This window comes from Sander lucioperca, chromosome 6, assembly GCF_008315115.2.
Source record: "Sander lucioperca isolate FBNREF2018 chromosome 6, SLUC_FBN_1.2, whole genome shotgun sequence".
In the NCBI taxonomy this organism is placed as follows: domain Eukaryota; kingdom Metazoa; phylum Chordata; class Actinopteri; order Perciformes; family Percidae; genus Sander; species Sander lucioperca.
Genome location: NC_050178.1, coordinates 40,327,073 through 40,350,730, shown reverse-complemented (window position 1 = coordinate 40,350,730; position 23,658 = coordinate 40,327,073). Strand labels below are relative to the sequence as shown.

The 23,658-nt window shown below is 40.8% G+C and overlaps 2 protein-coding genes and 1 long non-coding RNA gene across 4 annotated transcripts; 1 reads left to right on the top strand and 2 right to left on the bottom strand.

Annotated features, from left to right (window-relative positions):
• Positions 1–952: 952 nt before the first annotated feature.
• LOC118495341 lies at positions 953–15,764 on the top strand. Its single transcript, XR_004897718.1, has 3 exons — positions 953–982; positions 13,833–13,838; positions 15,509–15,764. It is a non-coding gene; the product is annotated as an uncharacterized LOC118495341 (long non-coding RNA).
• tfe3b (transcription factor binding to IGHM enhancer 3b) lies at positions 1,522–13,301 on the bottom strand. Of its 2 annotated transcripts, none has more exons than XM_031279451.2 (9): positions 13,125–13,301; positions 11,432–11,645; positions 11,107–11,331; positions 10,499–10,594; positions 9,688–9,799; positions 9,526–9,582; positions 8,033–8,108; positions 7,687–7,852; positions 1,522–2,277 (listed from the first exon to the last, which is right to left on the bottom strand). In XM_031279451.2, exons 2-9 carry the CDS (start codon positions 11,621–11,623, stop codon positions 1,843–1,845), a joined length of 1,359 nt encoding a protein of 452 aa, XP_031135311.1. In that variant the 5' UTR covers positions 11,624–11,645; positions 13,125–13,301; the 3' UTR covers positions 1,522–1,842. The 2 variants fall into 2 exon arrangements, with proteins under 2 accessions (XP_031135311.1, XP_031135322.1); XM_031279462.2 differs by having other exon boundaries at positions 7,687–7,834.
• Positions 13,726–22,310, bottom strand: gnl3l (guanine nucleotide binding protein-like 3 (nucleolar)-like). The gene is made up of 15 exons (XM_031279442.2): positions 22,193–22,310; positions 22,055–22,098; positions 20,678–20,788; positions 20,463–20,579; positions 20,279–20,362; positions 19,824–19,959; positions 19,589–19,692; positions 19,324–19,468; positions 19,144–19,231; positions 18,880–19,057; positions 18,647–18,789; positions 18,420–18,556; positions 17,884–18,050; positions 17,605–17,779; positions 13,726–13,815 (listed from the first exon to the last, which is right to left on the bottom strand). Exons 1-15 carry the CDS (start codon positions 22,203–22,205, stop codon positions 13,748–13,750), a joined length of 1,710 nt encoding a protein of 569 aa, XP_031135302.1. The 5' UTR covers positions 22,206–22,310; the 3' UTR covers positions 13,726–13,747.
• Between the last annotated feature and the right edge of the window lie 1,348 nt (positions 22,311–23,658).

Below are 23,658 nucleotides of genomic sequence, written 5' to 3'. Positions count from 1 at the left end.
AGCACTCAAATATATGTCATGGTAAGACATGGTTAATATCGTGGAGAGTGATTAAGTATGAATGGAAACAGCTGACCATAGGTACTTAACCTTATGAGATTGGGAGCAACGCAATTAGCACTGAGCTATGGAGTAGAGCTGCTTTTAGCTCAAAAACAAGTACGTACATGTAAGCTCTGAATGACCTGGACACCTTAAAATCACTGTAACCACCAAATGTTTTGGCTGTATAGTTTAAATGGTATGTATATCAATAACTTAGGAGGTTGTGTAGGAAGTAAAAAAAAAAAAAAAAACAGTGCATTAAAAAAACAACTACATGCTGGTACTTTTTTTTCAAACACACATTCATAACTGTACATAAGGTCGCATTGAGCATCTGACGAATTAAATGCCTTTCTAAACTTTGTGGCTATTTTAATGAATAATAATTGCATTGCAGGTTTCACACAACAAACAGTTATACGTTATCATTACAGACATGAGGCTAGTGGTTGGTTTAAAAGAAGGCCAAAGCCCTCTGAATTCATACTACAATGTCTAGCAAGAATGCATTATTAGATATATTACTTTTGATCGTCATAGAAGAAGAAGAAGAAGAAGCCACAATCTTGGTAGAACATGCTAACCAGTAAAATCACTCAGTGACCGCCAAGGTTAACAGGGACAAACAATCACTGACAACACAGAGATTAGTCAGGAGAAACTACTTATCAAACTATTATTCAGGTATCAAAAAACTAATGCAATGAACTACAGTACTATTGTAAAAAGTTATAATTGTTCTGCATTTCTCATACTGTCTTGCATTTCCACTGACAGAGTGAATATATTCAAAAATAAAACGCTTATTTGTAATTTGTAGCTACTCTGGCAGAAGTCCTGCTTTGGCTAACTAGCTGCAGCAGCAAGTGATTTTCCATTGCTTTTAAGGTTCATTACAAATACATGCAACCTGGGCATTAGCTGTCCACTGTGTTCTGTGATAGGAATAAAAACAGAAGCTCTCATAAAATGCATAGACTAGCCATAAAATAAGGTGCAATAATATTGCTCAAAATAAAATATTCTTATATACAATATGCAGTAAATATTTAACAATGTGCCAATTCCCCTTACAAAGATCCCTTCTGTAGCTGCTGGTGAAACAACCCAACATTGATGAGCATGCGACTGCTATTATTAAACCCTGATTCCAGTCAGTTAAAAAACACACACACAAAAAAAAAAAAGGTGTGTGTGTGTGTGTGTGTGTGTATATATATATATATATATATATATATATATATATATATATATGTGTGTGTGTGTGTGTGTGTGTGTGTACACACACACACACACACACACACACACACACACTGTATATATTGTATGTTGGCATCTCTTAATCAGTTTGTTATGCCAGTGTTGTTGTGAAAAAGAAAAGTGAAAAAGAAACCTCACCGCTCTCTTCTCTATAAATGAGCACATAATAAATTCAAGCAAACTTTATATCCCTCTTAAATCTCTAAAGAAAATCTTTAAAACTATTTAATAATGTATTATCTCCTAATGCCATGCCCGTATTATACAACATTTCATTTGAATAAAATTGCATTTATAAACCCAGACATGATCATCTGACCAGCTTCCAACAGGAACAATAATAATTAGGTCTGTATGGCAAAAAAAAATCATACTTTCTCCAACATGTATATTAGTTTTGATCTTAATGTTAGTTATTTTTGCTTTTTTGATTTCAATTATACAGTCCTATGAATAGACTCACGTTATTTAAGGATAGACTGCACTTCCTGTCATTCTGGTCCTTACAGACAGTCCCTGACCGCCAAACAGAACTCATCACAAGTCCTCGTCCATTTCAAGGCTGCTCCTGCGACTGCTAGTTTTAGAGGCACCTGGTGACAAAGGAGAAAACAGCGGTTCCACCACCCTCTCAGGAGACAGGGTGCACCCATCGTCCATTAGAATGTCTCCCAAGCCCACGTCAGGGTAGAGTGCCGAGGCAGAGGTGTCGTCCAGCTCGGCAAAGCTCAGGCTGCCCAGGTCCAGGGGGCTGCTGATGGTGACTCCTGCAGGAGAGTCCGAGGAGGGCGGGGACAGGAAGGAGGCTGGCAGAGGCTGTCCAATGCCTGCCACGCCCAGATTTAGGAGGTTTTGGGAGGAGACTCCTCCTGCACTGGAAGGCAGAGACGGGCCGCTATGTGGGACCTGCTGCTGATGCAGCAGAGAGGGATCAGAGCTCAGGCCGTGGAGACGTGCCTGCATTTCCAGTTCCTGAAAAGAACAGCAGCACATTCAGACGCCATGTTCTGGAATGACTAAAAATTAGGGTTGGGTACCGAACTAGGTACTTTTTGGTTATTGACAGAATTACATTGGAACTACAGATTCACATTAAATCAAATCAAACTGAAATCAAATTCCGGTAGCTGGGAGCGTGTAAGTGGGAGCTTATCTGTCCTGTCTGCATGTTGACAGAATGGGGCTCAGCTCTGACACGTGCACAGAGGTGCAGTGCTCACAAAGCAAAACTACGTTGCCTCGGCCGTTTGAGTCACAGCAATGCCGATAAAGCTGTTGCAAGTGTGGTTTCAGTTTTCCAAACTCCACATAGACACCGTTCGCTGCAATATAATATTATGGCGAGGCAAAAGTGGTTGCGGTGCAGTTACACTTCCTCTGAGACAGGCAGGCATTAACAGTGTTCTCTATGCCCTGGTGACTGACTAGCAGGCTGGAGGTTGCAAGGCAACTTTATTTCTAAAGCACATTTCAGCAACAAGGCAATTCAAAAGTGCTTTACACAAAACATTAAAGAGCAGTTTAAAAGAGATAGAAAATAAAAAAACGACTAAAATAGAGAGAAATGTAAAGTTACAGTGCAGTGCAAAAAATGAATAATTATTTGATTTGATAGGTTGTAGGGACAGGTTTGGGAGGGGAGAGGGAGGTGTTTTATTTTGTGTGGAGTGTAAAATGTTCTAAATAAATAACAAAATGTTCTAAGTGAATAGGATTCTAGGTAAAGTTATCGGTAAAAATGTGAATGGTACCCAACCCTACAGAAAATGTTATTGTGTGGGAGGTCACGTGACCGACGATCGCAACGGTTGCTCAGAACTGAGGATCCACGCCCACCTCCGCATTTTTATTAAAAACCAGGTCTATTCTTTCTTATTCAACGTCAATCATTTTATTTGTTACCATAGTGACTTAGTGGAATGCCTGCAGGCGCAAAAAAGCAGGTCTCGCTACCGTTTACCCGAGCACAGAAGTCTACCAACATGGCGACAGCAAGCATGGCTACTGATGCTAACATGGACCTACACATGGAGGACGTTATAGCCAAGGTCCTGGAAAAGCATCAAAATGTGCTTCAAATCATGGTTCACATCACAGTGAAGGAAGCGTTAATAGAAATTGACACCTCGCTGCAACACATCAGGGCAGAGCTTGAGAGGCAGGAAGCTACGGTACGGGACCTGGTGCAACGACTAGACAAGTCGCAGGAAGACAACAGACAGATGAGAAACACGGTGAAAGCCTGCATTGATGATCACAAGAAATTTGAGTTTAAACTAGCTGAAATGGAGGACAAATCGAGACGCAACAATGTACTGAAAGAGGGCAGTGAAAAAGATTACCCAGTTGGATTCCTGCAAAATCAGCTACCGGAGTGGATCCCCTCCTTACAGAACAGGGCTACCATCGAAACTGACAGGGCACACAGAATCTACGGCAAAGGTACAATGACACGTACGCTGATTTTCAGGTGTCTGAGATACCATAACCGGCAAGCAATCCTTTAGGGGCCGAGACAAATACAGCAGAAAGGCCCGATTCGTGATTCCAACGCAACGCTGCGCTTTAAGCCTGACTACAGTGCTTTCACCATCCAGCTGCGCCAGGAATTTGTAGGAGTACAGCGTAAGTTACAGGGTAGAGGCGTCCCAAACTTTCTTCTCTATCCGCCCACTCTGAGAGTGACTCGCGGAGGGAGAACACACATTTACTACAGCCAAGGATGCGGACATGTTCTGTTGGAATCTGGATATGGAGGAGGACGTGACACCCGCGCAAGCCGCTTCACGGCCGGACCAGGCGCTGTCATCAGACCCAGAGGACGGCGGGGGGACCTCTTGTCTGGTGCTGGAGTCGGGGCTGGCGGACCCGGCCGCTGCGGTTTAGCAGTGTCTGGAGTACTGTTCAAGTTTGACTAGAGGACACTGCATGTAAGTTTGGAAGCTAAGCTTTAAAGGAACATTTAATTAGGCTGAAAACAGAGGGTTAGGGGATTTATTTTATTTTTTATGTTTCTACCACACTTTGCTACAAATTTACCAGCAAATCTGGTAGGGTACTCGAGACATGTATACGTGTTAATTTTGAGGGTGGCTGAGCTTTCAATCCTTTCAGTTAACATCAGGTGACGACACCAAAACCAAGGACTCCATTGTGTTGCTATCACGGAAATGTGCACTCACTGTAGACAAAAGTAGTAAAGACTTATCAGGCAGGATATCTTATATATGTACCACGATAAGGAGTAGGAAGATAGCCTTTGTTTCGGTATATGCACCCTCTACATATGATGAAAGTTCTTTTCCGCACCTAACAAATGAATTGCTTCCTCGTGTGAATTTCTTAAGTACAATGATCCCTTTACCCCCCAAAATAAATTTCTGGAAGAAACTTGATACTGTAATTCGGCAGTATATTTGGAGTAATAAACAACCTAGGCTAAAATACTCTACCCTGCAACGTAACACAACAACACAAACACGGGAGGTTTGGCCCTCCCCAACCTTAAAGTGTATCACAGAGCACAGAGTGTGGATGGACCCCTCATCTACAGTTGCATGGAGAGAAATAGAGCAAAACCTCACAGGAAGTCTAAGACTGCAAGACCTTGCATTTGGAGGTGTGTGTCCAAAAAAGTGTATGTTAGCCTATGGCCCTATTATCACCAACACGTTGACTAACCTTAAACAGGTGGAGGAGCAACTACAATACACCAATAAGTGGCATTTGAATACCCCAATATGGCACAATGTACACTTAAAGTCTGGTAACAAGCCCTTTGCTTGTAACCAGTGGAGTGACAGAGGTATTTATACTTTAGACCAGCTATTCAATGAGAAAGGTATGTTGAGTTTTGAAGACCTGAGAGCTAGTTTTGAGGTCCCCAGGACATCCTTCTTTCATCTTCGCTGAAGATCAGAGGCGCACCCAGTCATTAAATGGTTTGTTGATTTTCCTGTGAGAGGATTAGTGTCTAGGATTTATGCTAAACTGATGCAAGTGTCCAGAGGTGAACTTCCAATAGTGGGGAAATGGGAGCGAGAGCTGAGCCCTGAGGGGAACGCAATCAATTGGGAGACAGTTTGGGACAACATTTTCCACTGTTCCAAGAACCCAAATCACCAGCAGATCCACTTCAACATATGTCATAGGACATACTGGACCCCCCAGAAGAGATACGTCTCTAAAGTCATTCCAACTCCCTATTGCACGTTCTGTCAACCTGAACAAACTGGAACTTTTCTACATATGGTCTGGGAGTGTAAACAAGTGCATGAGTTCTGGAATAAAACATCAATAATATCTGATGTGATAGGATGTCGAATTCCTACTGATCCAACTGTTTTGTTACTTAATGACGACTCTAAATTACACCTGCTTGGGAGACAGAGGAAAATTTGGCTAGCTGGCTCAACTGCAACTAAGAAAATGATAGCTCAGCGCTGGCTCCCCCTAGGATCGTGATCGCTGGCCGACATCACAATGGAGAGCCACCATCGTGATGCCACGCGCCCCCACCCTGTCAGACACACACTAATCCTAGTCGCGGGCGCTGGACGGGAAACTGACAAGTGCGTCGGTCTTAAACTAGCAAAGACAATTGCGCGGGCTTTGCGCTGTGCTGCGCAGGGTGCAAGATAGGGCCCCTTAAGTGGAAGCTACTTTTTTCCCCCTTAAGTACAACCCATTTGTGAAAAAGACCATCGCTTTGAGCAGACTGGCTTGGCTGTAGTGATACATTCTCTCTCTCTCTCTCCCTGTCAGTTGTAGATCGCTCTACCTGCTAGTAACATTGGACACAGCAGTCTCGAGCGAGAGAGAAAAAAGCGTTAACGTGGAAGGCTATCACACTTTCCTTTCTCCCTCATTGGAATAAGTTTGTCGACACTACTGTGTGCGTGCATCAAGAAGTAAGTCTGATGTCCTGTAGGTACGGGACGATGTTATGCAGGATTTATGAATGTACCTTAGCAACAGTAGGCTAATTCACGAGGATGCTATTTTATGTGTGAGCTAACACTGCATATCTTTTCATGTGCGCTGCAAGAGCTATGTTTGTTTATTGAATGCGTTATTCAGTGCAAACATAACCGAAAATGTAGTTTAATCTCAGTAATGATGGTATATTAGGTTATTACTGTCGCTCTGTTGAAGGCAAACGTCCCACTGTACTGTCATTACGCAGATCACGGACATCTGACTGACTTTACCGCACTGTAGTTAAGTGAAAGTAGGTCATGTTGTAAAAAGCAAATATCAAACTTAATTTCCTTAGCGCTACAAGAACTAGAGGAGAGTGACTAGGCAAGGTGCGATTTCTGTTTGTTTATTGGTTGTTTTTTTTCCTTGAGACCGCAGAGGGTGGGGGGGGTGGGTGAGGGTTTTTGTTGTTGTTCAGTTTGTATTTCTCTGTTTCTGTTCTGTATGTTTGCATAAAAAAAAGTTGATCTAAAATATATATATATATATATATATAGTGTAATAACACCCATGACAATAATACCCCTACAATAAACAATACCTTAAAAAGTACATTTTAGCTTTGTTACCTAATTAAGATTAATTTAAGCTGCACGAAGCAAATCTGAACATTGGTGATCCCAAGTGGCAGCGAGGGAATAACCAAGTTGAGAATTAATGAAAGTAAATTGCACATTTTTTGGACTGAAGCATCACCTTCTTTGTGGCTGATTGTTAAGCTTTACTGTCTTAATACTAATGCAAATATTGCCTAGTGTGCATACAAAGTGATTTTGTTTACATTTTTGTTCTTTTCTTATTATGCAATTTAAAAAATGAACAAACTGTTTTCATTGGCTAGCAATCTTCTTTTTATTTCTCCTACATTGGCACACCGCTACTTTGTGGTGAATGACAAACAGCACCTGTCGTTCAATAAGAAATAGTTTTTGGAGGAAAATGTCATATTAGTTTACTAACACAAAAGACAATTTCACCTCCAGGCATAGCTATCACCAGATGGGATGTTTCTAGTTTGTAGTTTCTAGAAGTAAAAACAAAAAAATCCTAAAAACATTAACTGCTAAATATTTTATTTTAGTTATTTTAAAACTTGATAATAACTCAGCAAAACACATGTTAAACAGAATACAGATTCCCGCCACACATCATCATGTGTCATCATCATCTCTGTAGTTTGCAGAAATGTGTATCAACTAATCCCGTGGTATGCATGTGCATCTTTGCAAAACAAGCAATTTGGTGACCCACTCGTCACTGTGCCACTACTGTGGTCTAAAAATCCACAATGTGCCTTTAAGGTATGTAGCAAACCACCACAACTAGTTAAGTGATACATAGCTGCTGTATTCAAGTCTTGGACATGCCACCCTCTAACACGGCTGACCAACTAATACTGACCTGGATGCGTAACATTAGACTGTGGTTGGCATGTTCCAGCTTTTTCTGACGCATTTCAATATCCTTGGCTCTTTGCTGCTCCTTCTGCAACTTCCTGATGTAGTCTACGGAAGCTTTCAGTATGGTGCCTTTATTCCAGCGCATCTCGCTGACATCATTGTGATATCAGTATACATATATTTTAGAGGCAGGGAAGAAAAGAAACACAACAGAAACAGAAATAGTATTTTTACTACACAACAGTTACAGGGACTCAATTCTAAAAATCAAATACCATAATTTTGAATTGATCAAGTGATTAAGCAGAGGAAAATGAATATCCTTAAAAAAATCTGACTGCGCTTACGGGTCACTTGACTTGGGTATCAAAGTACCCAGCTCCTTTATACGGTCGTTGATGTTGAATCTTCGCCTCCTCTCAACTGTAGACAAGCAAGAACGTCAAGGCACAGAGGGAAAATGACACACTTAAGTATACCTTCAACAATCAGTTATCACTAAGCAAGCATCGTTTGATATCATATAGTGTTTTATAAAAAGATGGATGACATAACAGCTCCCCAAAAGTGAAGCCAAAACATCTTGATTGCCCCCCAGTGGCTGGCCGCAGTATAGGTTATAAACCCTGCCCCCTCAATGTTAGCTGATGGGACATATACCCATAGGTGTAAATCCCAGGGGTCAGCCCCCCCCCCCTCATCTAAAGGTTGTCCCACCATAGAAATATCATTAAAAACCATGCTGTGTATTGTAAATAACGATGTATACTTAAAATATCTGTGTAAGTAGTAAAACAATACAAACCCCCAAAAATGCTTTTTAGTTTAGAAACATTTTGTGGAATGTAGTAAGCAGGCGGTTCAAGGCTATTTTATTCACATTAACATCGGAAGAAGTTTTTCTTTTCTCAAATAGAAATGATGCTGAGTAATTAATAAATTAGTCATGACAAAAAAAGTTTGCTGTTAGTGTAATATAATGTAACGTTAGCTTGTTTAATAGCTTGTTGGATAGAAATGCACCCACTACAACTAACGTTAACACAGCGATAAGCCTAACGTTATGTGTGTGAACTGATATTAGGGTTAATATTGAAGATCTACAGTTGTTTTGCTCAATATGATGTTAAGTGGCTGATCAGGGGTTTGCTGCAGTTAAATATATATCCTCTGTCCCAGATGAAACCTAATATTTATGTGGAGGACGCAAGATCATTTTATAATTATAATATGACCGTGTGGTGAACCTATGAACCTAACTCATAGACATCTGACGTTAAAGATTTGTGTTGTTGTTGCCCAGATAAAATGACAGAGAAAAGAAAAACAGACATAAGATCCCTTTTCAGTACACCAAAACGGGTGTAATTTAGTCAGCTTTTTCATTGAATCAAGAGAAACACTGAAAAGAAGGATAATGGTACAGTCTCCATGCTACACTAATGATAGTATTAAGGCTTTCCTCTGTGTACACATGTCCTCTACAAGTATAATTGTGGCTGTATTATTTGTGTCCCCTTCAAAAATTGCTCTTCAGAAATGTTATGTTTATTCCCCCCCCAACTGTTAGATGAGATTTACGCCCATGCATATACCAAACTTAAACTTTAAAGTACATGTCTAAACTTTTTTCCCAAGGCTGGTTTGTGTCATTTTAGGTAGTTCTTATAACGCTGCTGTATGTTCATCAAAAGATAAAAAGACCAAATGGGTTGTCCTAGAGTTGAAACAGGCACAAGAGCATGGAGTGGAATAATATATTATATTTTTAAGCTGCATGGCAATACTGCATTCACATTCAACAAAGTTCTCAAAATGGTTCAAATAAAGCTTGACTTACTGAGATTATGGTTGTCTTTTTTCTGCCTTTCTTTCATAAGTGCTTTGGTATCTGCATCTGAAAGACAAATTCATAGTGTTCCAAACAATTAAATATTATCAAACTTAAAAAGTAAAAAATAAAGTCAAGATGTCAAAAGTTTGTAAAAGTTAGTTACTGTACCAGTAATTTCCCTTTTAACTTTTGGAAGATCAGCAGGGCAGGAGTTGCTGACAGTGAAAGTAGGTGCTGCCATTCCAGGGCTGTGGTATATATCCAAAAGATTTCCTGGGAGCTACAGGAAATAAACATGTTATATTAAATGTCATAAATGGTCACTACCATGTAAAAATGAGGTCTTCGCCATCCCTGCTTAAAAGTTAAAAACACATTTCAAAATAGAATCATAGTGGGTTTCTGTGACAGATAAAAAAAAAAAATGATACTACATTTTTGCGGAGAGCGACCATGCCACAACAAAAAGGCAGGTATTAAATTTTCATTTTAAAACTAAAATTTGAATCAACAGATACTGTTGAAGGATAAAGCTCAAAATCCAACTATTTATATTACATTCTTACATATTAAAGCTGAACAACCCCTGCTGCTATTTCAAAAAACCATTACCTTACTGTGCTTCTTTTTCTTTTCTTCCAAAAGCATCACCATAATCCTCATTTTATATTTGTTTTTCAGCAAAGTTTTGGCAAGTTCTTTCTATCTGACAAATTAGTTGTTAACCTGGCAGCTACAATGTACCATTTTATGAGTACTATCCACTTGGTCTCCCTTCTCCGCTGTCTTGTATCATCGGATACCTTTACCCCGCCCAGGCAGCACTTTTGTGACGAATTGAAACTAAGTGTCAAAAGTATATATTTACTCCTACGACTTCAGAATTCCACACATGAAAGAGACCGTCCATTCACAGAAAAAACACTTTGGTTATAAAACGTTAGTGGGCTTGATTAAATAAGTACATTGTTCTTCATACCGTGCTGGGCAACTGAAGACCTGAGTCAATCAACGTAATGATGTCGTCATTAAAACTGGATTCAAGACTAATGATGTCGTCGATCACATCGTCAATCTAGATAAAGCAGATGAGAGAAAACACCAGTTGTACTAAGTCAGTAAAGTCCTTAGGGTTAAATCTGTCAGAGTAATCAATAAGCATATGTGCTTTGTAATCTAAAACAAACAGTCTTAAGTATACTCTGTAAAAGCTGACACTAAACATTTACACCAATTAAACTAAAGAGGCCTCGTTTCAAAGAGAGTTTGTGTGTGCAAGAGAAGTGCTTGCAAGATTAAACTGTAGGTGCAGTATTTAACATCTTATTGTGACAACAGGCCAACAAGGGTACGATGACAAAAGGCATGCATCAGCGTAGTGGGACCTTCGGACACATCATTGCAGAGCAAACAAAAAGTAATTAAGCTAGAAGTGAGCAGAAGGTTAGACATTTAACTTCTCCAAAATTGCACTGTAAGTTTGCAGAAAGGCAACTATTGACAAGGTTGTGCAATCTGCTGTACCAGCAAACCAAACCCATACACAAGAAGTTAAACCACTAGTATCAAAGCAAAAATTTCCCATACTTCCTCCTTGTTGGATCCGATGTTAAGCAGAGCCATAGGACTGTTAGGGACACTGCTGGCAGTAGGAGCAACTTCAGGGGCAGAACTGGACTGCGGCACAGGGGACACACCCATGGTCTGAGTAGTTGCGTTGTTGCCCAGAGTGGTGGAGAGGTACTGCTTCACCTGTTGCCTCTGTGCCTGCTGGATGTGGTACCTGGTGGGGTTCTCCAAGTGGGTCTGCACCTGATCATTTGAAGAGTTATTAAGGAATAATGTTCTGACATAATCAGACTTCACTACATAAAGAACACAAGTGATGAGCATACAAACAGGACACTCTTACTTTCAGCACCTCCACAGGCACCTGTGCTGGAGGGGGACGGGCAGCATTTGGGGGCAGTGTGACAGAAATGGCTGGAGTGGAGTCAGAGGCCCGGAGCTGAGAGGCAGAGGCCTGCTGCTGGGCCTCACGTCTCTCCTGCTCCTGGGCTTGTTCTCGCATCAGCTGCTGCCGCAGCAACACACGTGACGACATGGCTGAAGAGAGCGATCCAGATCTAGGGATTGAGCAGGAAAACAAACAGAACAAATGAGCATTATAGATAGGTAATACCAGTATTTCAAAGTATGCAACATGTTTGTGTTATTACACAGTGCAATCCATAAAATCATCCACTATAGTATTCTAGTGAAGATGCTTTGGATGCCAATCCAGATGTTACTCCCACCATTGGTATTTACATCATTTCCAATAGAATTTTTTTAATTTTATTAAATCATTTATGAAAATAAGTTGTATAGCATTAGCAATAAAGGCTTATGATATAACCTGGACGTATCAATACATTTTTTCATGTTTGAACCAAACCATTATTTCTCTATTCTCTGCCAACCTGCACAATCAAGGAATCTTGCTCAACACCACCAATCAGCTTGTAAAGCCCTGTCCACCTACTGCTGATGCTTAATCAGGTGCTGATTGTGAACAAAACAATTATACTGTCTTTGTCAATAAAAATGATCACATCAAACATTAAATTACTGTAAGAAGTAGGCCAACGTGGAGGTACTCAACGACAAAAATATGTTTTGAGTTCCAATCCAGTTTGTCTCATTTGTTATCTTCAATGCTTGATGATAGGCCTACTTTTGAACTCTATACCTGTACAGCTGTATACAGTTTTGCCTCTTTCTGTTCCAAAACCTTCCTCTGCAATAGTGTGGACTCATAAAGACCTTACACACAAACCAGCCTGTACACCTGATACTGACATGTCACCCTCTCCGAGTAAAATGAATGAGTGCATTCACTACGTTTCCAAACCAAATGCAGGCACACAATTCAAAAGGCATCGTTGCAAGTTGTGTACATGTCTGCAGAGTGCAAAACGGGCTGTCAGTATTATTTCATCCTATGTGTCAGTTATCTTAGCTAACGGCATGTGAAAAAGGTTGACATTGCCGCTGTAATGAACGCGAACAGTGGTCGTTGTCTGACAACATATCATAGAAAGGCTGAATTAACGTCACTTTATGCCACGTCAATTTTGGGGCACATTTGTGACAAGTTTAAATTTAGACAAATAAAATGCACCAAATTGTTATCTATGTTACTTGTTGCGGTTTTCATAATCTCTATTTTTGGTGAGCTCTAATCTCGCGTCATGACAGCAGAGTTCAGTTAAAAGCTCAGTGCTGCTGACGGGCCCACGTCCACTAACGTTAACGCTAAAGCTAGCTAGTATTTGCATCAACGCTTTACAGTGGCTTCTCAACTGGCCTAGCTACTTAATAGTCGCCAACTTGAAAGAGGTTCGTCATTTTTTGTTAAAGGCAGTAGGGTAGCCATAGACTGTATCAGCAGCGCCTTAGTTTAAGAGACAGTCACGGCAAAGTAAAAGTAGGAAGTTGCCGTTTAGCCAAGCTAGCTAACTAACGTCAGCACCATGGTTAGCATCCGTTAGTTGTCCAAAAAGCTATTGCTATCTAACTGGATCATTTATTTGAGACAGATTAAGAAAACAAAAAAAACGTACTGTGGCAATAGATTTGTTTATCGTAATCACAGCCATAAACCTCCGAAGTCCTCCGGTTTCTTTGCCATCTTTTAATTCGGTGAATACAAGTTCCTTAACAGTCGCTAGCCACGGCACTAACAGTGTTGTTTATCTTGGGCCGATGGACTGAGGTCATCTGACGCAGTTACCCGGAACACGTTGACTGCTGTGAGGTTACATTTTCAAAACGGTCTATATAGGCATACCAGACGTAAAATAAGATACACTCTAGTATTCAAATGTAAACCAGTGTAACTGTGATGCATAAAAAAGTAATTAATGTCTTAATTTGATCTCAAGTTAAAGTGCAATGTACAAAAAGCTCCAAGATATGGAAGTGTCAAGGCCCTGCTGCACACTATAAAAACAAATCTGCAATCTGTACTAAATGCAAAACTTTCAGTGGTTGTTTTGAACAGTGGCTGAACAGGAATATAATTTACCTAGGGAAAAACTACTATGACAATTCCTTTTCATGATGAAATTAAATGAAGGATCGAGGGTTCCTGAAGCTAAATCTTTGCATGTAGATTGTGTCACAATACTGTAGCTAACTTACATCCAAAAAAGACAAACCACAAATTATGTATTATTTTATTTAATCAGCTATCTGAAAATGAGAAGTCCATTGCAGCTGTCAAGGTGTCTGATAGTTTGGTGGCAATTTTGTCTGCAGAGAAAAAAGAGAAAACCGTATAAATGTAATTTTTCATGATTAAATACACTGTGTTCCAAATTATTTTGCAAATATGATTTCAATTAAACAAACACTTGATTTTTAGTTTTTCAATCAAAGTTTTCAATTGTGCTACTTCTCCTGTCTGTTTAGATCACTGACATCAATCTGAGACAGGTTTGGTAATTAGTTTACCAGGTGAGCCTAATTAAAGGGAAACTACCTAAGGTTGTTCCATATTATTAAGCAAGTCACAGGTTTCATGCAATATGGGCGAAAAGGAAGATCTTTCTGCAGATGAAAAGTGTGCAATAGTGCAGTATCTTGCAAAAGGTATGAAAACATTGGATATTTCACGAAAAATTAAGAGAGATAATACTGTGAAAAGATTTGTGTGTGATTCAGAGCGCAGACGGGTTTGTTCAGATAAAGGCATATTAAGGAAAGTTTCTGTAAGGCAAATTTATCATATTAAGAGAACAGCTGTGAAACCCACTGATGACTAGTAAACAGGTATTTGAAGCTGCTGGTGCCTATGGAGTCCCAAGAACCTCTCGATGCAGGATCCTCCAGAGGCTTGCTGATGTGCGTAAAGCTGTATTTCGTCCGCCCTTAACCAACTCCCACAAGGAGAAACGATTGCAGTGGGCTCAGAAATACATGAAGACTAATTTTCAAACAGTTTTATTCACTGATGAATGCCATGCTACACTGGATGGTCCAGATGGATGGAGTTCTGGATGGTTGGTGGATGGCCACCATGTCCCAACAAGGCTGCGACATCAGCAAGGAGGTGGCGGAGTGATGTTCTGGGCTGGAATCATGGGAAGCGAGTTGGTAGGCCCCTTTAGGGTGCCTGAAGGTGTCAAAATGACCTCTGCAAAATATGTGGATTTCCTAACTGCCCATTTCCTGCCATAGTATAAAAAGAAAAAACCCTCTAAGAGCTGCCGCTATTGGGTTAAGGGCGAAGCTGATGTAGTCAATGCCACCTGTGACACAAAAATCCACAAGCAGATAGCATAGACTAGCTCCTCTTCCTTCTCACACTGTACAGGTTTTTTTTTTTTATGTAACAAAATTATATTGTTTGCTTAAATCTCAGTGACTGGCCTATTTAATGTTGTGAGGCCCTGCCGCATGGATTCTGAAGGTGCTCCATAATTAAGATTAAAATTATCATTAATTAATGCAAAGCACATTCCCCACAGGCACTCTGGTGCAGGAAGATGGAGACATGGCATACCAGATTTAATAGCGCATCACATGCCGTTAAGTGCGGATAAGACCGAGTGAATCATGGAGACACATCTTGCAAAGAAAGCGGATGAAAAAAGGCATGGAGATGCCCAAGACGCTGTTGCGCAGATGTCAGCCACTGCCATACCTCTGAGGAGGGCTGTGGGTGCTGATAACGCTCTCGTGGAGTGTGCCTGGATGCCGCTCCCTTTACACTAAAAGCGTGGGTGCTTTTAGTGTACAGCTGCTCCACCTGATGCCTGCCTTGCGTAAAACATACTGAGATAACACACGCACTGGGCAGACTCGGTGAGACGCTTCTCTGTTATGAGGCGGAAGGAAGAAACCCTCAAGGTAAGAAATTCTCGGCCGAAAATAGTTCGTTATGACTTTCGGCATGAATGAGAGATTTGACTGTAAAGTAGCCGCACTCCCGTCCTCTCTAAAGCCCGACACACCAACCACACGGCTGACCCTCGGCAGAAAAGGCAGTTGGACTTATCAGTCTCCCCAAGTTGGTCAAAAAAGTGACTCGGAACACACCAAAGCGACGAGACTTAATACATCTCCATAACAGCAGGCGGCGCTAATCTGTATTGTCGGCCAAAAATGAAAACCGGCAGCTGATTGGATGAGCGCGTAATGTTGGTCTGATTTCTCCGGAAATTCAAAGCCAGACTGTCATGGCGGCTTGTTCAGAATACGATCTTATAGTTCACCGAAACGTGTTTCTGAAAACATTTTAAGCGAGATATAAGCCATGCAGTTGCTGAATCGTTCTTCAGATCGACAAAGGTCAGTTTAAAAGATTTTCATCAGATTTTGAGAGCCTCTAGTCACGCTCATCCCGCTCCTCGTTTCCGGGTTAGCACTCTACCAATCAGATTGGTCATTTGAGTCCGACTACCGGCAGTGCCCGCCTTCCAATTCAACATGTCAAATCGGCCAAAATGAAGGCAGACGGCCCCTCCGACGGACGACGGCACGGAACACACCGAAATCACTCACTCTCTTAGCCAACGTCAAGGCTATGAGGAGCGCTGTTGTCAGAAACAACATTCTGAGAGAGATTTGTGCCAGAGGCTCAAATGGGGAACCCCCGAGCCCGGAGCACTTGAATTAAATCCCATTAAGGTGCTAGAAAACGCACAAAAGGTTTCTGTTGTCCGATCCCCTTCAACAACACTTCACTAAGGGATGCGCAAAACCCCATCTCTCTCCACAGTCCTTGTGGCACGACGAAAAAGGCGGCAACACACGCTTTAAAAACATAGCCAAATCATTATCCAGCAGTGTCTGAGGGTAGGTTAACACGAGAGGCAGAGGACATGAGGTGGTGTCCGAGCCTTTCTCCACACACCAGTGCTGGAAAGTGGACCGCCGTCAAGTGTAACACGCTTTATGAATAAGGCCGCTAGTCATTCTGTGACTTAAGATCTGTGTATTCACATACAGCATATTGGCTCACACAGTGGGCTCTGCTGTTACAGATCAACATACCCGATATAACCACAGGGTGGAGCTGTTGCCTAAGTAGCGCAACAAGACAGCCTAACCTCTCCAAGTGCTCCCGTTCAGCGGCCAGGGCAACAGCCGTTGGCTTTTCACTGCGGGGTGGGAGATCGCACAGTCCAGCTGCGACAGTGCGTCCCTGTGCCATATGGCAGCTGTCATGATGTCCCCGCCAGTAATTGTACAAGAGTCGGGAACCAGGGTGCGCTTGTGTGTTCTAGTGCCACTAGAATGGCCACCAGGCTCTCTTCCTATGCGAGCCAAGAGACGAGGAGTCAGGGGGACAGGAGGAAAAACAAGACCAGTCTCGCGCCTTCATAAAGAACCACAGTGCTCACTGTGCATTCTCTCGTGAGGCGAACAGATCCACTTTCGCCCTCCCAACCTGGTCCACAGAATCTGTGGGATTTAATGTCCGCTCGTTGTGAGAGGGGACCCCCACGACATCAGGTTGACCTCATGTGCAACGTGTGTGCGTTTACTCATGTCCTAGAGGAGCCACTACGTGACTCGCAGGCATCAACACCAGCAGACGCATCACTGACACCACCCTGTGAGGTGCAATGTGTGACAGCGGAGAGTTTAATGCATCCAGCCTGGTTTTCATAGTAGCGAACGGGGCCGATGCACGCCTCGCAGCTCGGGTGGAGATCTGGCGGCAGGATGTGGCTGGTCTGTCAATCTGTAAACAGGCAAACACCGCTGTTCTTCGAAGTCTTCAAACTGCTTGTTGCTGAAGAAAATTGGGAGATCTCTGGTCTTGCAGCTGTAATATACAGTAACTGCGGACGTCAGAGAGGCCTGTGTAGGGCACAAGGGCGCAAAAGAAATCTTCATGACTGCGCATGCGCGAGGGATAAACCCAATAGCAACAGCTCTTAGTGGGTGAAGCCTATACGAAATAGAACATGGTTATTTTTATTTTAATTTTTTTTCCTCAGATTAGGATAAAACGTATTTTAAGAAATCATCAACACGCCACACACAAAATTATATATATAGTATTAGAATGAGACCAATATTTATACAAACCAGCTCTTTTCTGTTGCTTTTTCCTCCTCTTGCCGGCAGCCAGGAGTGCCTGACCCTGCTGTAGAGGATCTACATCCAAGATATCCTTTAGATCTGGAGCCCTGGATGCAGCATCATTTGAAGGCAAGACCGTCTTTGACCTCTGAGATTTAATCTCCACTGTCATTGGTCCAAACTATTTGAGCAGGAAGGAAAGTTTAAGGAGACACATTTTACACATTTGCAAAGTGCACAACATACTGTAATTAACGTAGTTGTCAGGACTGAACTGTTTCACACCTCTGGGTCCTGGCCATCCTCCATAGACTCAGTTTCGTCTTTAAATTCTGGCTCTTCCAAGGACCCCCCCACCACTTCCAGGTCAGAAGGTGTTTCACCCTGGCCACCTTGTGTCATTCCAGTGGTTTCCATGCAAAATCCCATTTGGATGTCAGGACAAGATGACTCTGAAAGACAGCGAAAAGCAAATCCAGCTTTAGAGCAACTACTGCTTCTGTGGGTATTTTAACAATGGAAGCCAGATAATCTGACAAAACCAATGTAATCTTAGTTTACTATTTTAGTCTAATCTAATCTTAACCATGTTTTATATCATTATGGAAGTATATTTTAGTTATCACAAGGTAAATAAATGTTCTCACTTAAATCTAGTGGGGTCTAGACATGCTGATACCTTCAGGTTTATGTTCTGAGGCTTTGAGATACCTGCCTTTGGAACTACTTTTTACCAAAGAAAGTAGCCGAATGAAAACTGTTGACAGTGAGGTCTGTGGATTATCTGTGGAGTAATTGATTGCACTAAAAGTAACCTTTACCTGCAAGAACCTCCTGATTTCCTTTTTCCAGCTCATCCCAGTCGAAAGCTTTACCCATCTCTGTAACAATCTCAGCGCTGACATGTGTGGGAAGAGTGTGCGTCTCTGGAGGGTGCGTAAAGTAGCTGATCCGCCCCCTAAATAACATAACATGCTGAAATTAATACAGTGGTTGATTGTCATTTGTCAAACTTCCAAAATTAATTTCCAATTCCATTTTTACCCACCCTGTCCAGTCCATTAACACGCTCTTTGCGGCTTTGTCAGTGTCAGGCAGTCCTCCCTTTCTTAGTTTGCCTTGACGTCGAGCAAGCATTGCCAAGAACTCCAGAGCTGTGTGAAAGTCTGAAACTCCGTAGTGCTCCATGATCTGTACATCCAGCAGAATGACCGTTATGCCAGTGTGCAAAAGACACAATCAAGCAACATTCAAAAAGATTGTAATGACGACATGGCATACCTGGGCCTTGTTGCAGCGTCGAAGGATGGCTTCAACTGGGGAAAGAGGATCTACGAGCTGTTCAATTTTCACACAGTTTCGAAGAATCATTGCTGCATCAGTCGTTGAAGTTGCCATGACAATGCCGGGGCAATCGAGAAGCTTAATGTGTTTGTCCAAATGCACCTCTTGAAGGCACCTAAAATCCATCAAAGTCATCAGCAAGACTAGTAGGTAACAAACAGGATCTCACAGTATGGGATCAACAGCTTATTGTAAACTTACTTGGTGACACCAGGAGTGGCTCCGATATTACATGCTCGTGCCCGTTTCAAACTGTTGATCAAACTACTCTTTCCCACGTTAGGAAAACCTACAAAACAGGAGTGGCAAAATGATTTCACTTTGGACAACCTCGCCTTATACACAGAAAGAACCTGGTGTATTGCTGAAGGTGGTGCTTACCTACAACACCTACGGTGATGGCCGTTTTTATGTCTAGGTTGCGGCAGTAGTTGCCAAGTAGCTTCATCAAGCAATCTGCACCAATACAAGCACTGGTACTAAGAAGCTCTGTGGTGGCTTGTGTAACTGGTACTTTACTGCGTTTCTGTCAATGGCACGAGACCGAGGGAAATATTGTTTATGTGAAATGTTATACCATAACTTTAATTATTTGAATCTCAATTGGCATTTTAGATGATCCAAATATGAATATTTAATTGCATACCAAGTTCTTGGTCTGTTGCTGAGTAGATGCTTTGAAAGCTACTGTAGGAAACTCATTACGAAGATACTTAATCCACTTTTCCACAATTTCCTTTGACACCAAATCTACAATCAAAGTAAAAATCATCTAAGTCAACTTTGAATATTTGATACAATAAATAAAACACTAACTTATGCAAATAAATTATGCAAATAAAGCCAACCCCTAAAAGGATATACTTCTTTAACCAACTTACCAATTTTATTAAGTACTAAAACTATCTTCTTGTTCATTCCACTTTGAATGACTGCCTGCTCCACCTGAGGACATCTGCAGCCAAGAGGGTCACGTGCATCCAAAACCTCCAAAATCACATCTGAGGCCTCCACTACCTTTACAAAAAACAATTATTATTTTTTAAACACAGTGCTCATATTCAAAGTCCAGTTCACCATATATCACAGCTTAAGGAACAAAGCTACTTATAAGTTAGTAAATCTAAACCAGCCTATGTGTGTGTATGTATACGAGTGTATGGCAGTGTATAGTTAAATAACTATTCTCCAAAATTCATTGACTTTCGACTGCTCTTAAAAAGGTTAGGAGAAAAAGTTCTCAAGTTGCAGAGTGAGAATTCTATGCAAACACCTAAAATTGTAATATTTATAAGATATGAGCCAGTTTGTGGCATTAAATGGAGCAATTACGTACCTTTTTAAATTCTCTATAATATGCCTTTCTTGAATTCTCATTTTCAAAATTTACATTCTTCTCCAAACTCTGCATCTCTGTCTCCTGTGAACACAAAGAAGAAAACAGAAATCACTACTGTGGCAATTTGCACAGTAGGCAGTTATAATTGCAGTCCATTTCCACTAAATAGGCTGACATTTACCTTCTGCTCAAACTCTCTTTGTCGCTGTAGGATGTCATTCTGAAAGCTTTGCAAATTCCTTCTCTTCATCAGGTCTTGTTCTCTAGAGATTTTCTGCCTGTCCTGGAGGTCCTGAAGCTAATTAGAAAATGTACAAATTGAGAGATTGGTTTACCTCAAGGAAATATCAGCAAATGTAACCTCAAATATAAGCACAGGCAGAACTTTTTTTTCACCCTTTGCTTCCGGATTTCATCTGGGTTTCTGCTGACTTTGACATGCTGCACAGACGACTGCTCTGACTTCTTTGTCCGCCCTAAAGCATCATCCTTTTGTCCATCTTTAGTCTGCAGGCAGGTAAACACACAAAATGTATTGTAAAATATTATATACTTTATTTTAGTTCATTATAAAAAGGCATCACAATACAACCTAGGATGCTAAACATTCCATTTATTGCCACATCTGTGAGGCTTTGTAAATTAAATAAGAAGCTTTCATGTTTCACTGAGCAAACAATACAAATTATAATTAACAAGTCTGAAAATCTTTTGAAAATCTGACTTATGAATAAGGCAGCACGGTGGCTCAGTGGTTAGCACTTCTGCCTCACAGCAAGAAGGTTCTGGGTTCGAACCCAGGTCGTCTCAGGTCGTCTGTGTGGAGTTTGCATGTTCTCCCCATGCTTGCGTGGGTTTCCTCCGGGTGCTCCGGTTTCTTCCCCCCATGCATACTAGGTAATTAGGACTGGATTTACGACTGGCTAACACTGGCGCATTTACAGAAATGTTCATTAATGTGCATTGTCCTAATCAAATAAATAAACAAATAAATAAAGACATGTACTGTGGAAAAAGTAGTGCAACGGACCTGTACCACACATAAAGAGTTTCTCTGATAATCTATTAGTTTGTGTGTTTATTGTCAAACAGAGAAAAGTATAATTTTAAACAGATATTGACAAATTTTCCTTTGGAAACACAATTTGAAGTGGGGAAAAAAGCTAATAAATTGTAATCGCAATACATTTAAAAACGCAATAATATTGTATCGTGATACAAGAAAGGCTGGGCAATATATCGATTTTATATCGACATCAATATAGGAAGCTCGATATCTTAAATTTTGGATATCGTAATATCGTGATTGACACAAATGTTGTCTTTTCCTGGTTTTAAAGATGCATTACAGCAAAGTGATGTCATTTTCTGAACTTACCAGACTATTCTAGCTGCTCTATTATTTGCCTTTACCCACTTAGTCACTGTATCCACATTACTGGTGATTATTTATCAAAACTCTCATTGTGTAAATATTTTGTGAAAGAACCAATAGTCAACCTTACGGCTGAATGCTAAATTTACACCCAAGTATAGTATCTCACCAAGCCTTGCAGGAGGTACTTGGCAGTCTGCGCAATGAATGTACCAGTCAGTGTTACTGATAGATTAGCACCCATTACAATATACCTTAACATGGAGCTGGCTTGTCCTGGCATCAGACTATGCGATTTTCTTGAAGGTAAAGGCTCAACTAAGTTACACAGCAGGTTCTGACCTAGCTCCAGCACTAGAAGTTAGCCACAGCATTAGCCGCTTAACATTAGTACTTACCTTAAATTTTCCGAGGAAGCCGAGACGTTTAGCTCGTTTTTGCTCTGTAAAATGTTAAGAAACGACAGAATCCATTTAAAACCATCAACAGTTACTTAGTGAGTGAATACATTTAGTAAATGTCGATAAAATACGTACTAGCTTTAGACATGCCTTTACCCAAGCCTTCTCTGACTTCACGTGTGTGGCAAAAGGGTGGACATGCGCACACGTCACCCACAACATCCGGATAAATGTCAAAATAAAAGAGCGTTGATTGTCTCCAAGGGTCTGGACATTTCCAAGGTTATGTGACTGATTATTCCTGTGTTTTCATTGACAGCACTGTATCCGTGCACATACATGTTCAAAAAGAGGTAATCACAAAACGTTTGAAAACACCAGTGAAACATTCAATTCAGCTTTTCTCCTCCACACCCTCCCTATGGGTCTCAGTCTTTTTACAGTCTACGGTCTCTGTCAATGAGCTTGTAGATCATTCAAAACTTACAAATGTTATTGATTAATGCCATTCTCCATGGAGAAATGTCACGCTGGTAAGAAGAAGACAAAAAAGAAAGTGTCGAAAAGCTGAATGCATAAAAAAAATAAATATCTCCAGGTTCATTATGGCATCTATAAAGAGAGACTTTGCATTTATAATTTGGAACTGAAAAATGCAAAGCGGTCGTTTTTCTCTGACATTATCGCCACAAAACAATAATAATGAACATGCTTTGTTTGCTACTGTCAAAAGGTTAACAAACCCTCCAGTATCAGTAGCATCTGAACATTTATCCACCAGGGCATGCAATAATTTTGCCTCCTCCTTCACTCACAAAATTCAATTCACTCCATAACAGGTACAGGATATGTGTTGTCACTGTGTCCATTTAAAGCCAATTAAAATACAACATCTAAAATCCTCTTCCTGCTGCCTTAAATTTTGCCAACAGGCTTGTTCAAAAATGTTTCACAGGCAAAGCAAAATAGGTAGGCTATTGATAACTTAGTATATAAGTTATCAAGTATATTTCAAAAGGTATTTGGAGGCAAAACACTTTTGCTGCCCACATCTCAGATTTTTTCAGCAGGTCTGGTGTTGTACTTATTGATGTGTGTCTCCCTAGTTTTCCATGCAAAGCCATCAGCTATTTGTAGGCAGTATTAACAATGGTGTCATCTCTGAAAAAGTACATACAGTTGTGTTCGAAATAATAGCAGTCCAACATCACTAACCTCATAAATCATTTTTTTTGGTAGAAGTGATATGTCTACATGGCAAATAATTTACTAGTAAGTGTTGTAGGGTCATAGAAAACCAACAGACACAACTGTCATGACATGCACGTATAGGCTGAAATATGTGCCGCCAGAAACTGAATTTGAAACATTCATATTTGAATTTGAATTGCTAAACTTGAATAATTGCATTAAAAAACTGAATTTCAATCACATAATTTGAAATTGTATTGTTTAATTTGAATAATTGCATTGAAAAACTGAATCTAAATTTGATCCTCAATGAAAATTCAACTCTCTATATATCTTCACATTCAGTTCTCACAATTCAGATTCAGATCACCAAATTAAATTTCAAGTTACTGAGACAGACATCCGGGTAG